The sequence below is a fragment of the Zonotrichia leucophrys genome, chromosome 2, assembly GCF_028769735.1.
Source record: "Zonotrichia leucophrys gambelii isolate GWCS_2022_RI chromosome 2, RI_Zleu_2.0, whole genome shotgun sequence".
NCBI classification, from domain to species: domain Eukaryota; kingdom Metazoa; phylum Chordata; class Aves; order Passeriformes; family Passerellidae; genus Zonotrichia; species Zonotrichia leucophrys.
Window position 1 is genome coordinate 17,617,675 of NC_088171.1, and position 14,461 is coordinate 17,632,135.

The window sequence follows — 14,461 nt, forward strand, 5'->3', positions numbered from 1 at the left end:
GAGTGGGATTGAGAAATAAAATTATGAGAAATTTCTCTTCTCTTTGTTGGTCTCCACCAAAATTAATACCCCTCCTATGCTTCAGTCACTCCTCCTTAGCAGGCAATTAATGCCTGAAAAGCTTGACTGCATGCCCTGCCTTAATCTCACTGACTCACTCATCCCTAAACCAGTCCATGGACCTATGCTTTGAGCTTTTCTTTTTAAAGCTTCATTATGTAAAATATCTTCTACAGAAAAGAAAATATTTCTGGGCAGAAAGTTAACTGCAAAGTTCAGCTAAGGTTTTATTAACAGCTTGGCATGTTTAATTCCACATTGCTATTTATCTCTGTTGTGTGCCTCATTGATAAAAACATTATCTTTATGGACATATGGTAGTAAAATGTGGAATGAGTATGATGTAAGTATAGACATGAAGGAAAAGGAAATACAAGAAAATCAAGTACTGAGAATAGACACATATTTATGCCTTAGAAATGTAAGAAAACAAAATGAGAGGAACAGCTCTATTTAATGAGTTTATATATATTGGTTATTAAAATGCTTACATGAAAATGTGACTTGGAAAAATATTAGGAATCACTGTAATGATATATAAAATAGTGTTTTATTGTACCAGCAGCTTCTTCCAGATAGCTAGCAATGAAGGGTAAAGTATATCTCAGCTGCTACCAAGATATTATTAGTCTGCTTACAAATGTAACAATTTAATTGGACAGCCTTGCATCAGCTTGTCTCTTTTAAAAAGAATGACATTGAAGGTGAGAATGAAACAAATAATTTCATGTTGCTAAATTATTCACCATGGTAAAACTCTAAGGTCTCCTGAATGCAACAGAAATACAGAGAAATTACAGGAAAGACTAACAAAGAAATCCATCTTAATCATGTCACATTTAGTGGCCCTCCTGCCTGGGTACCAGTGTGTCAGGTAAATCCTTCAGCTCTTCCAGGCCAGTGGAGCTCTGCATTAATGATGTCTGGTTCCTACATCAGCTTTCTGTCCCTTCTCCTGACAAATTCAGGCTTCTATTAAACAGTCAAACCTGCCACTCACTGAAGGTCTTCTTCTTGTGAGAAGAACCAGATCACAACCGTGTGATGTAGAAAACAACTACCTAGTCTGAAAACATTGTCCTTTCCATGGAGAAAACCCATCAAGCTCTGAAGGGCTAGCACAGGATACCTTTTATTTCCCTCTGCACCCAAATGCTGCAAATACATAGCAATTGTTACCATTTGTCTCAGTGCACAGTCCAAGAATGCTTTACAGTCTGCAGTTGTGAGGGGAGGACTTTTTTCTCCCATAGTAAATGACTGATATCAGCATAATGGGATAATGCAACATTTTTTATGCAATATGAGCTTTTCCTCCTACTCCTTCAGCCAAATTCTTAAAAAGAGTCAGTGGAAGACACCTGCAGAAAACGAGACATCTTCTCCCCCTATCCTTTTCTCAATTTAGAAGAAGCAAATTGCAGTGGGTTAAAACCACATGAACAAGTGGCAGTGGGAGTGCCTGCTGCCCTCCCTCCTGCCATGGTTGTGTCTGCACTGTGCATTTCAGCTCTCACCTCTGATCTTTTCTACTCACTGATGTTTTGGAATTAACCAACAGCATTTGTCATCTTTCTCTCGCTTCTTTTCAGCCACAGGGAGCTGTGTCAGGTCTCCAGGGTCTGGTGGAGGCAAGGCTGGCTGGTCACAGTGCGCTGCACTGCTTCACCAAATCATCTCTGTGATGCAGGGCAGCTGCCAGGCTGCCTCCACCTGGCAGACACACCTCCAAGGAAACTGTCACACAGGGAGGGAAACAAGTTTTTGACCTGATGAGACTGAAATGAGGGAATTTACACTGAGGAAAAGCCACACTCACTGCAGAGGACTTCAGACTCAGCTTTAGTCACTGATGGGTGCTCAGGTTTAAGCTGCCTTACCCTCACCAACTTGTCACAGGCCACAGCGTACAAAAAGACAGAACTGCCTCACTTTGGTGTATTCAGGGCACAAACAGGTCCCATCAGGAGGCACCTGGAGGTGTGAGAGCACCTCAATCTCCAGCTGCTTCCTGGCTGGCCGTGATGAACTCTTTCCCAGGGGCTTGGCAAGTGTCTGGGGCAAAGGAGGAACTCTGCTAGGAATGAAGTGAGGTATGGAGGGAGAAAAGGGCCAGGTGGGCTCAAATACAGCTTGGATCAAACCAGCTTTGATTGATCTTCTAGCCATGCTAGACAGAAGTGTGGTTACAATCTCAACATGTTTGGGATATGTCATTTCTGAGATGAGTATGGGCCATTAATTCTCAAGTTTTTGTGGAGAACCTTATCTGTGTAGAAAAATGGCAAGTTCAATAGACTAAATAGTGCCCAGAAAAAGTACATTAGTTTTAACATTATTTGGTTGATCAGAAATTAAATTGTGGAGGGACACAGATATAGCTTTTGTTTCCTCAACACAAATTCATTCAAATCAACTTGAATAGATTTTTTAGAAAATCTTTCTCATGTCATTGAACTGAAAATCCATTATTCCTCATCTAAGTCACTTCATGTTTTTATTTCTTATTTCTTTTCCTCTTAATTTTCTAATGAAGTAAATATGGTTTCTTATTTGGGCTGTCAGAGCATAGCAGTTACCCAGTTCCTGGTGCCTCTTTAAAAGTATGATAGTCATATCTACACACTGAAATTTGCCTCCAAAAATGTGTTCAGGTCAGGAACCCTTTCATTAGTCCTGCAGTGATTTGTAATGGTTTGGCAGCACTTCATCTATCTAGAAAGCAGAAAAATACCCAACACTGTTGTGGTGTGTTTTTAGCTTCCGGGTCCCTTTCTCAGGTGTGCCAATATTCCCTTCTCCCTTCCCCCTCACCCCTTGCTGAGTGTGCCCTGTCAATCAGGCTTAACATTCCAGCAAGGCGTCGTGTGGTTGGTCGATTTCAAAGGATGCTCCTCACCCTGGGGGACATTGGCCCGTATAGGTGTCCCTAGTCCCTTGAGACCCTGCCCCTTTCACCTGCTTGGTAGCTCACCTGTCCCCTCCCCTTCCCCTGTCCCCGAGCTTAAAAGGTTAATCAGACCATGCGGCCGCTATTCTGGTTGGAGCAGTTGCCCCGGTTCAGACCTCTGTAACCATGGAATAAACATCTGGATATAACCCTCCAGCAGAATCCTCTCCTTTTTCTCTTCACCATCGCCAGAAGCTCTCTCTCCTGAGGTAAACGGAGTTCCTGACAAGCCTGGACTCGTTCAGTGCCCTGCTGCAATCTCCAGCAGCCAAGGTATCTCTGGGGTGAATTACACTACAGTGCTGCCTTTGGCCCAGCAGCGGGGATCAGAACTGGCCCAGGCACCATCTAACTGGTAATATTGGGATTAATATTCCAATACAACACTGGGCACCACCTGCCACAGGGCATGAGGGCCTGGCAGGATTCTGCAAGGATGGGCAGTAGCTGGTTCCTCCCACTCCAGCTGACCCCAAAAGCAGCTCCCTGTTTGAGTAACCCTTGGCTGGGAGGTGAAAAGTGATCGTGTGAGTCCTGCCCTGGGAGGGCTCCCTGGGAAATGGCTATGGCTGAGGAGGTGCTTTGCATCAGCAGTGACAATCCAGGCTTCTCCTCGGCATTTGCCTGTCAGGCCTTGCCTCATCTCTGGGCTCAGCTGATTTGTTAGGTGCCACAAATGGCATTGAAACAAATGGACATTAGTTCAGGCAGCCAAGACATCCTGTAAATCATGTAGCTCATAAACTCTGTCCCAGTGCATTTGCAGTCAGTAGGAATTTTGCCATAGATTTGGGCAGGGCTGGATGGAACTCAGCTTGTGTGGGTGGAGAGGGGTGAGATTCACAGCCACCTTCCTTCAACACATACTGTCAGTAGCTGGCACTACAGGGGTATTTTATCACCTGCTCACAACTGCCCTGGGCTAATTTTCAAGGTGAGAGGGTGAGAGAGCATCCAAGATCATCCAGCTGGAAATATGAATTGGAGCCATCACCAGCAGGATCTGGCTTCCTGTATTTCATCCAAGACTAGGCCAGGGCTGTGCTTTGATGTGCAGTATCAGTGGCTGTCCCCCTTCTGCAGATCCAAGGGAATTGTACACCTTGTCCTGCTGCCTTGGTCCTGCACTCATCCCTTCCTTCTCCCTCCCGGTGCCCTGAAGCCAATGCAGGGAAACTGTCAACTCCATGACCAGTTTTATCTGCTTAAAATCTTACTATGGCTATGTAAAAAAATTATTAGTGTGGTCAGTATAGGCAAGACAAACTGAGAAATTTGAAACAAATTCAGAAGGCTGAGGGTTTTTTTCCCTACTCCTGGTTTTAAGGAGTCAAAATGGGTACCCAGGCTACTCCTCCACCAGAACTGCTGGGAGTGAATTCAAACTCACCTCCTTCTCTCCCTCTTCTGCTTTTTATTTTGTTACACTCAAATTTCAGTCAAAATCTGGACTTCTGGTTCTGACCTGTTTCATGGTACTTAAATTTGAGAATTTTTTAGGAAATCTGTATTTTGCAACAGATGATCTAGGAGACAACCAACTCTGTGGTTAAGGCAGGGTAACAGAAGTCTGGGGAGCTGGCAGGGCAGCAGGCAGGTCAGCCTTTGTCCAAAGAGGACAATAAATACAGCTCCTTACATCTATTATAACACTGATTACCTGATATCTCTACAGCTTTCTTGCTACAGTGGATTTTTGAAAAATTGACTTCATGCTGATCCACAGCACAGACAGTCTTGGAAGCTGTCACTGAAAGGCACTGCAGGCAGTCACAGATGAACCCAGGACTGCTGCCTTGAGGCACACAAAAATACAGCAAGAGTTTCAAAGAGAGTCCCTGGCCCCTGCCTCTGCCTCAAGTGGGGTCATCTGTTTCTTGCTTAACATTTGTCCACCCTGTTCTGAAAACCTCCAACACCATGTGCTTTCCCAAGGTAATCTGCTTTCAGGCTTTATTAGCTTTAACACTGAAAAGCTGTTTCTAATATTGATTTGCATAATTCCTGATGCAGTTTGAACACAATGTTTCTTTTCTGAGCCTGCGTGACCACAAAGAAATAAAAATCCCTTCCTCTCTACAGTAATCTTCTAGATATTGGAGGACTTTCATCATGAATTTGACATGGTTTTTAGGCAGACAGTTCAACTTTTACTATTTCCTTGAAGATTATATGTTTTTAGATTGCTAATAATTATTGTTCTCTTCTTAGTATCTTCCTGGAAGTGTGATGCCTAAAAGTGAGTATTATGTCCTTGTTGGGGCTATACCAGTCCTCACTGTTGACTAGGTCTGGAGGATGACTCAGTCTGTGGTGCAAGCCATTTTCCCACTCATATATTCCAGGCTGACTATGTACTTTTTCTCTCTGATAAAACATTGTTCAGCAATAATTGAGACCCTTTTTGAAAGGCTGTTACATAAAGCACCTTCAATCTATGACTGTGATTACTGGCAAGGTCTTGGAAGCAGGGGGGACTGCAGGGGTGGCTCTGTGAGAAGCTGCCAGAAGCTTCCCCAAGTCTCACAGAGCCAATTCCAGCTGGCTCCAAGGGGAACCCAGCAGTGCTCAAGTCTGAGACCATCAGTGGGGGTGGTAGAGGCTCTGGGATAAGATATTTAAGAAGGGAACAAAAAATGGTGGAGAGAGGAGTGAGAATATGTGCGAGCAACAGCTCTGCAGACACAAGACCGGTGCAGAAGGAGGGGCAGGAGGTGATGCAGGAACCAGAGGAGAGATTCCCTGTCCCATGGTGAGGAGCTGTGACCCTGCAGCCCATGGAGGGGGAGCAGAGATCCACCACAGCCTGTGGAGGAACCCACCCTGGAGCAGGGGGATGCACTGAAAGAGGCTGTGACCCTGTGGGGAGCCAGTGCTGGGTCAGATTCCTGCCAGAACCTGGTGACTTGTGGAGAGGAGCCCACAATGGAGCAGGTTTGCTGGCAGGATTTATGATCCTATGGGACACTCACCCTGGAGAAGCCTGTTCCTGAAGGACTGCACCCCATGGTGGGGACCCACACTGGAGCACTTCATGGAGAACTGCAGCATGCGGGAAGGACTCAAGTTGGAGAAGCTGCTGGAGGATTGTTTCCTGTGAGTGCAACCCCACAGCGGAGCAGGGGAAGAGTGTGAGGAATTCTCTCTCTCCTGAGAAGGAAGGAATGGCACAGATGACATGATGAACTGACTGAAGTTCCCCATCCCACTGTGCTACCACAGGGAGGAGGTAGAGCAAATCTGAAGTGAAGCCCAGGAAGAAGGGAGGGAGGAGGGAAAGATGGTTTAAGATTAAGTTTTTATTTTCTCATTATCCTACTCTGATGTGATTGGCAATAATGAAGGTAATTTTTCCAAGGTGTGTCTGTTTTGCCAGTGATAGTAACCGGTGGGTGATCTTTCCCCATCCTTATCTCAACCCATGAGCCTTTTGTTAAATTCTCTGTCCCCTGCCCAGCTGAGGAGGGGAGTGCTAGAGTGGCTTTAGAGGCCAATGTCCAGCCTGGATCAACTTACCACAGTCCTGTTTGAAGTGACACTCTTCACTTGCATTTACGGAAACCCAACCTATTTTTTCATCTTATTTTTCCAGGTTGTCAAGATTTTGGTTTGAATTCAGCTGTTACCTTTCCTCTGTTCTTCCCAGATTTCTGCCCCTCCTTGCACCATACCATCAAGTCACTTGACAGACAGAATCTGTATTTCACAGTCTGAGTCGTTAGTGAGCAGCTGGACAAAAATCAGGTCTGGGACAGACTTCTGCAGAGCTGTTCTCTGTGCCAGCTACAGAAATCTCTCTGGGTACATTTATTAACCAGTTTTGTGCCAGCTCCATCACAGCTTCACTCAGATTACATGTCCACAGAAGGGATTAAGAGCATTTCTTGCCCCTATGTGCACCAACAAGCACTTTATTGGAATGCTCGTGTGGGTTCAGATCTCATTTGAAAAAGTTAGATTTGGACCTGAGACCTCATGATGCTATTTTTGATAGTCCCAACCACCAAAACACTGAATGAGAGAGGAGACCTTCTCTGTGAGCCTGCCTTGATCTTCAGACTATTTTTTCTTCTGTTCCTCTTCTCGCAGCAGTTCTTCATGAGCATTAAGTTAGTTCATGTTCAGTGACTACATAGTAATACAGCAGAGGATGAGGGACAGCACAGCGCTCTGTCCTGGGGTCACGGTCCAGTGGTGGACTTGGCTATGTGAGGTGAATTGTTGGAATAAATGATCTTAAAGGTCTTTTCCAATCAAAACAAGAGTACCAAGAGGGCTCTGTTCCAGCCTGCAGAAATCTGTCTTTGTGCATGATTCCAGGGTGTTTTTTGTGTACCCCAGAGAGAGCAGGAGTATTTTTTAATTGCAATGTTCTCTGTGATGCAGAAGTCCAACTTGCTGCAGCATTGATACTGCTTGGATTTAGACCCTGTGGTGACTTGTGCTGCCAAATGTGTCCAGTTTTCCATAGAAGTGGTTTAATTTGTTCACTCTTAATGCAGGCCTGGATGCAAGTGACGCTGCCTACAATGTGAGCAAAGAAGAGGCTTTGGAAATATGAAGGAAATATGAAAACTAGTGATCAATAGCTGCAATTCATTTAAGTTACTGCCCTTAAATTGCTTTCAAGGACTGTAAATGCATCAGTAATTTCAGCTGTATTACAACTGAGGCATCTGCAATCAGCTCCAATCACTGTAAGGCTTTTTAGTTTGATCATTTGATCTCTTCTTTCATAATGATTGTAGCTAAACTAGCAGAAGAAAAGGAGAAAGTGATTGCAAATTGTCATCTGTAGAAGACAAAGTCTGTCACAGGGACAAAAAAAAGAACTAATGGCAAAGTGGTGAGATGATCTGTGCATACCTCTTGGGTGCCAGTGTCTCTTCAACAATACATGATTTGCTTGTAGATTTTTCTGCAACACAGCTCAAAAAACCCCCATGAGATAAGAGAAATGGCAAAGGGAGAAATTAATCAACACAAACTGAACTGTGATATGCACAAACAAGTCCTTAAGTGTGTGCCTGAACAGACAATTTTGACCCCTACCATAAATTGTATGTATTTTGTATTTCACTTCACTATGATTATTTCTTTCAGCTACTGATATCTATTGAAATTTTAGTAAATGTGAGATGTAATCTGTTTGGTTAAGCAAGAAAAACACTTCTGTAGGAGTCAGCATTGCAACTCATTTGTATTGAAGGTAAAAGGACAGAGTGAGCTGTGGAGGCACTTGCACTATATCAAATGCTGCTGTTTGTCATTTGCTGTTGGATATGAAGTCCTGAGGCAGCTTATTGGGTCTGTAGTCTTAAAACAGGAAACAATTTTTTTTAATCCAAAGTTATTACAGAAAATAACACAGTGATAAACTTCCAGTCTAAAAATTTTTATTAAAGCTTCTATTCAGAACTGTCACGAATCTCACTGAATAACAGGACCTTACTTATGGCACTCTGCATTTTATTAATGTCCTGCTCATTAGTATCACTATTAATACAGTTTAATCCTCAATCTCCCAAATTAAATATAGTTAGACTTATTTGGAGTAGCAGTCCAAAGTGTTGGTGTAAGAGCCAATAACCATAAGGGTTGTAAGGGATAACGGGATTCATTAGGATAAGGGATGGGGATTAATAACTCATTTCTGTGTGTTCTGATCCCAGCAGTGATGAAAGTGCAGAAGGAAGGTGCCCAGTCCCACCTGCCCCAGGAGTCCTCTCTGCAGGCACTGTGCAGAGCTGCTGTCCTTGTTTCTCTGAGCTTTTTGCAGCCAGGAGGGTTTGTCATGCTGGTGAAATGTGCTGGTGGAAGTCATGCATCTGGGAACTGGTGAAAATAAACTACCTAAGTCCCAAAGTCAATTTCATTGAAAGAGGAATCCAAACCTAAAATCTTCACATTTTATTTCCATAATCTCCATTTGTCAGAAGGAAATACTGGTGAAAGAGAAAAATCATCATGTGAGACAAAGTCCTGGGAGAAGTTCTGTGCCCCGAGACCTTTCCATGCTTTGCAGGCAGGAGCTGACAGTGTTACAGCTTTTACTGCTGCCAGGCTTGGGCTTCCACTGGCTGCCAGTGCAATACAAACAGCAGGGGCTCATCTGAATGGGGAAATGAGCTGGAGCTGCTTGGCAGGGACTGCTCTGGAGTCACTGTCCACAGTGGGCATTGCCTCCCAGCAAGGAGCACCTGGGGAGCCCTGCTGGGCAGTCCTGGTGTGTGCAATCCCCAACCACACAGCCCCATCCTTCTTTATAGGCTGCCTTTAAAGAACTGTGGGCTGCAGCTGACTCTTTAATACAAGTAATTTCCTTTTAGCTTCTCAGAGCAACAAAAACATGTTTACATCAGGTCCCAACCATCTCTTCTTCCAGAACCACTTTCATTACCAAGACAGAGGAGGATGGGTAGGAAATAGAAGTCCAACAGCAGGGAGTGTAGAGGTGGGAGAAAATGGAAATTTAGTGATACAGGATTATATAAAATAATAACATTTTCCAGGGTAATGGGAGAAATTAAGTACACCTACTCTTATACTCCCTGTCCTGCTTGCTAGTTTAATGCTTGTATATTTTCGTTTCTATATAATTAAAATCCGACATGGTTTTAATGTCCAGTGCAGGTCAGATGCCAGTAACACACTAGATCCTGCTACTTGTAATGTGAAATCCAGTGTTTTAGAAACAATTCCTTTCTATGGAAGGTGACAACTCCTTTAGAAATTTCATATACTGCAGAGCAGCGCATTGGACTTGCCCCTCCTGATTGTTGGTCACAGACCTATGGAAAATTGTCCCTGGGGCAGTACAGGTCACAGGCTAAAAGTGAGTACTCTGCAGGACTGGGATTAAACAATCTGGGTTAACATAATTTAAAGTTAGATATTTGAATGCTTCTGGAATTCTGAGCATCAGGCATCAGCTGGAGTGAGAACATGTGCTGGGACAGCTGTTGAAGAGTAGTGGGAGAATGGGAGGTTTCCATCCTTGCTTGACTTGTGACTTTTCTTTGCCTAGGGAAAACAGCCTTTGCTCTGTTCATGGAAACCTCAATGGGAGGTTTCCATCCTTGCTTGACTTGTGACTGTTCTGTGCCTAGGGAAAACAGCCTTTGCTCTTGCACTCTGGGAATTTATGGAACAGGGGTTCTTTCATCTTCACTTACAATGCAAGAATTTCAACAGCAAGGCTTTTATTCTATTACAGAAAGAGGTAAATATTCCTTTTCTTCTAACCTCAGACCCAGTTTCTTGCTCCAAAATACAGTGTAAAATCTAGACACCTGCACCCTAGAGCGCTGTAATGAACAGCGCCATGACCTTTAGGTGTTCTGTCTTTTCAGTGAAGAACAAAGTCAGATCTCTAATTCTTTCAGCTGCAGCACTTGGCTTTCCCTTGATGGCTGAATTAGTCCCTTTACTTAGGCTGGCCAGGCAGAAACATGATGGTTCAGACACTGTAGGACTCAGACATTAGCACATTAAAGACAGAGATTTGTAGCTCTGTATGGGGCTCACTTTCTACGTAGAATGAATTTCTTCTTGGCAGTTAGCCTGGCTAAGTCTGATAGAAGACACACATCTTCTTGAGCTCTGTCTTGCTTTGTTCATTCCTGAGCCACGCTGACACAGGAGTCAAGCACTACTAACCTGCTACTTAACCCTGTCTTCCTTGGAGGTGTTGGGCAGGGGAGAGGTAATCTCTCTCTGGATCCTGCCTGGAGGACGTTTGCAGAACGAGCAGCATCCACCAGGAGCCAAAGTCATCAAGAGCCAAAGACCACATCAGTCACATCCTTGAGCGCTCCATCATGTTTATGACAACTTCTTCAGCCTCTCATCTGCCCCTCAGCCACTCTCAATGGCTGACAATAGGGCACCAGGGCCAAGGATTTCCAGAAGCTGCACAAGAGCCCACCTACGCTGTTTTTTTCTGCATTAACCCCCCCAGCAGTAATTAACTACTGGGTATTGAGGCAAACCAGTCATTTTACAAGCCCAAGCTTCATCCATTCCTCTGAGGGTAGTGCTCAGAAAGGCTAAACCAGTGCTTCCCTTCCCAGTGCCAAGTGGAGAGCTTCACTGGGATGAGGACAGTAACTTATCCCCACAAGTTCTCCCTCTATTTCCTTACAGAGCTCCTAGCTGGGCTCTCTGCAGGTATTCAGCACAGGTGTTCATCTTAAATTCTGCTAGAGAGTTAAAGAAATTTTAGAAAAAAATCAAGCATGAGCTTCCAGACTGCCATGGCTTTAAGAGCATAGTTTAATTTCTCTGCTGCTGGTACTGCACTGGCAGCACTACAGAGGGTGGAAGAGAAATAGAGCAGAGTGGTGGCAGATTTTGAAGGGAGGTAGCCTTGGGCAAGGAGAGACATAAAGACTAAAATCTTAAGTTTTTGTATTGGTTGTTTTGTCTTTTTTACTTCACAGCCATTTTAAATTGTTGCCATTGTATAGTCTGTTCTGTCCTGGCAAGTGCCCTGACTGCGTTCACTGCTGTCCTGAAGGCTGATTTGAGTCTGTTGTTAATTTGGGCATAAGTACTTGTGAAATAAAAAGACAAAAACAGAGCATAAAAAAAAAATTACGCTGTCTGAGGTGAAAAAATGAAATCCATCTTGTAAAGATAAGGTACAGGAATAGCAGAGGGCAGATTTACCTTTGTATGTTGGTGCTGAGTATTACCTCCCAAAAAGGTCTGGAGTACTGACTCAGAAAAAGTCTGGTGATGGAGTTGATATTTTTATGTTACAGTAGTGAACAGAATGCATCTTGTAATGAACAAATCCAGCAGGAGACATCAAGAATTCCAATTAAACATTCTCTTTATTGGGGCCTTTCTCCAAAATGGCACAAATGCTTAGAGTGCTCATCAGTGCTGCCAATGAAAAGACCCAGAGTCACAGGTTACACTTTTATTTGGATTTAGATCAACACCACAGATAAGATACTTTGGTCAAACACAAGAACAGATTGCTATGCTGCTCCTTCCCGGCTGCAATAAATACAGTAATGTGTAAAAAAAATGCTGGTTCTCCTGGAACACCAAATGTAAATCTTGGATTGGCACATACATCTAATAAATACGCTGTTTGCACTTAGCACTTTAAAAGGAATTGCACATGCAAGATGTAACCAGGCTACTGATCACCTTTGTCATTGTCCCTGTCCTATTTTTACTTTGTAAGTTCTTTGCTTGCCTTTTTCCCAGCAAGAAGAAAGAATATAATTTGCTGCTCTACTCAGTATTTCAGTGATTAATCTGCTGATTTTGACACGTTTAGCAGAGGTCACATTGAGGCCTTCCTGATAGAACTGGTATCTCCTCTACAGCTTGGCTTGAAACACAATGCAGGTGGCCACGGAAATCCACTTTGTGAGGTGAGCGGCGTGCCCAGAAGCTGAGAGGAGAGGTTAACACCAAGCAAAGATACAGTAGAGGGACAGGCGTGAATGCAGTTCTTACAATATCAAGAGTCAATACTACTACCACACAAATAATGACATATCAATAATATATTGTACAAGCTTATACAGCAACACATGTTGATTTGCAACATTGTACAGTTTAAATCTAAAGTGCACAGCCTCAATCTGAGGTGACAAAACAGTACTATCAATATAATAAAGGCAACACAATTACAGACACTATTTATTTCCTCTTACTTCATGTCCTCATATTACACTGAATCAATACGTCATTTATCTAGTTTAGATGAAATTAAATCCACATTGCACTTCTTTTTTTGTCTTCAAGTATTTTAGAGACAGCAAAACCATATTGCTTTACAAACACAAGTTGGCCATTCAGGCAAAGTTAAAACCAAAGATTTAGTAGGGTTATAAGTAGACAGGTCTACGCTGCAGAACTCTTACTAACACTTCCAGATGTTGGGGGGAGAAAGGATAAATTTAATTTTCCATGCCAGAGACACCTCTAAAGCTAAGGAATGATGCAGCAAATAATTTCTGCAAGAGCTGTGCCCATGGTTTCTAAAGAGGTTTTGAGGCTCTGTAGGGGGCTGTTCTTGGGCAGATGTAGCCATATCTTGACTTCACTGTGGACAAGGATGGAGTCCAGCACTGTGAAAATCCTTTGACAAACCAGCCTGTACTGAGACCCCACCCCTGTCACTCAGATTACAGTCACATTTAATTCAGGCCTTGTCTTGCAGACCTGTACATCTGTAAGAAGTCTTCACCTTTTTAAAGTAGCTGTGAGGTTTTCAATGTAGTTTGGGACAGCTCACAGCAGAAATAGTTTTGAGATAAGAATTTACTCAGTTGTGACCTTTTTTTTTTTAATAGGCTTTTTAAACACAGAACACAGAAACCATCCAAATACAACCTCATTTCAGTCTTGGTTAGCACTGTATATCGATTGTGCGTCTGCTCAGGCCATGTGGGAAACATAATTAGGAATAATAGCATCCTATTGTTGTACTGTAATTGATCTTATTAAGTGGTTGTAAGAGCTGCAGTCCTCTTGAGGTTTTTCAGTAACCAACCCTGGAGATGTACAGTCCATATGACATGGAGAAAGAATGTATTACGTGGGCTTGTCTTTTAAAATAAGCAGTAATAAATATTCGAGGCACCTCCATCAAAAGAAAAAGAATCCCAGTTAATTTTCAGCTTCTGTACTTGCAGTTTTATAACCCATATAAAATAAAAATATATAGTTTACAAAATAGGATTTTTTATATATATATATATATTTCCTTTTGTAAAACTATACTTATTTAAATACATTTGAAATGTTGCTATAGGTAAATTAGAAATTCTGTTCTAATACTACGAAAAAGGCAAAATCCTTTCACTTTTAAACATACAGCATGTATATTCTGCATCTCACCACCCCCTCCCACTTCCCCCAATCTGATTTTGTCATAATTTTGGGCAACTTTGGCATCATTCAGTCTGATTGCTGTTAATTTAAAGTAATTACTGTGTTAAAATTTGGGGTAAAATTTTAAGTATCTTCTGGTCTTCCTTATTTGTTTCAATGAAGCTTTTTTGTGCACCTAATTATTAAGGAGGCATTCTAAAACTCAGGAAAGGACTTTAAAGGAGCCATGTTTCTTGATTTTAAACTGTACTCTACTCCAACGCCACAATATAGAAATAGATTTACTTTGGAACAAACTACAAATACATTCGCACAGTTTGTGACAACTTAATTGTCTACTTAGAGGTCCAGGAACAGGCTTTCACACCCAGCTCTTATAGATCTTGTCCCAGGCGCTCTATTTCATCAATCAGGAAGTCAATGTCCTGGTGAGTGGCCGCAGGGTTGGAGATGACCATCCGGAAGAAATTCACTTTGTCCCCCAGGGGCTGATAGCTCACCATGGTGGTGCCATACTCCATCATCCTGGCTTTTATCACTGGTGCCACCTGCAGAGCCACAGAAAGCAGGGGACGATGGTGATGACTAATA

General features: G+C 42.9%; 1 protein-coding gene across 1 annotated transcript in view; it reads right to left on the bottom strand.

The window, feature by feature from the left end:
• Positions 1 to 11,828: 11,828 nt before the first annotated feature.
• The window catches only part of GAD2 (glutamate decarboxylase 2), a 40,019-nt gene continuing 37,386 nt past the window's right edge, over positions 11,829 to 14,461 (bottom strand). Inside the window, exon 16 of the mRNA XM_064704082.1 lies at positions 11,829 to 14,418. Within this exon, the coding sequence (XP_064560152.1) occupies positions 14,245 to 14,418 (174 nt within the window). The 3' untranslated portion in view covers positions 11,829 to 14,244. The remainder of the gene's footprint in view (positions 14,419 to 14,461) is intronic.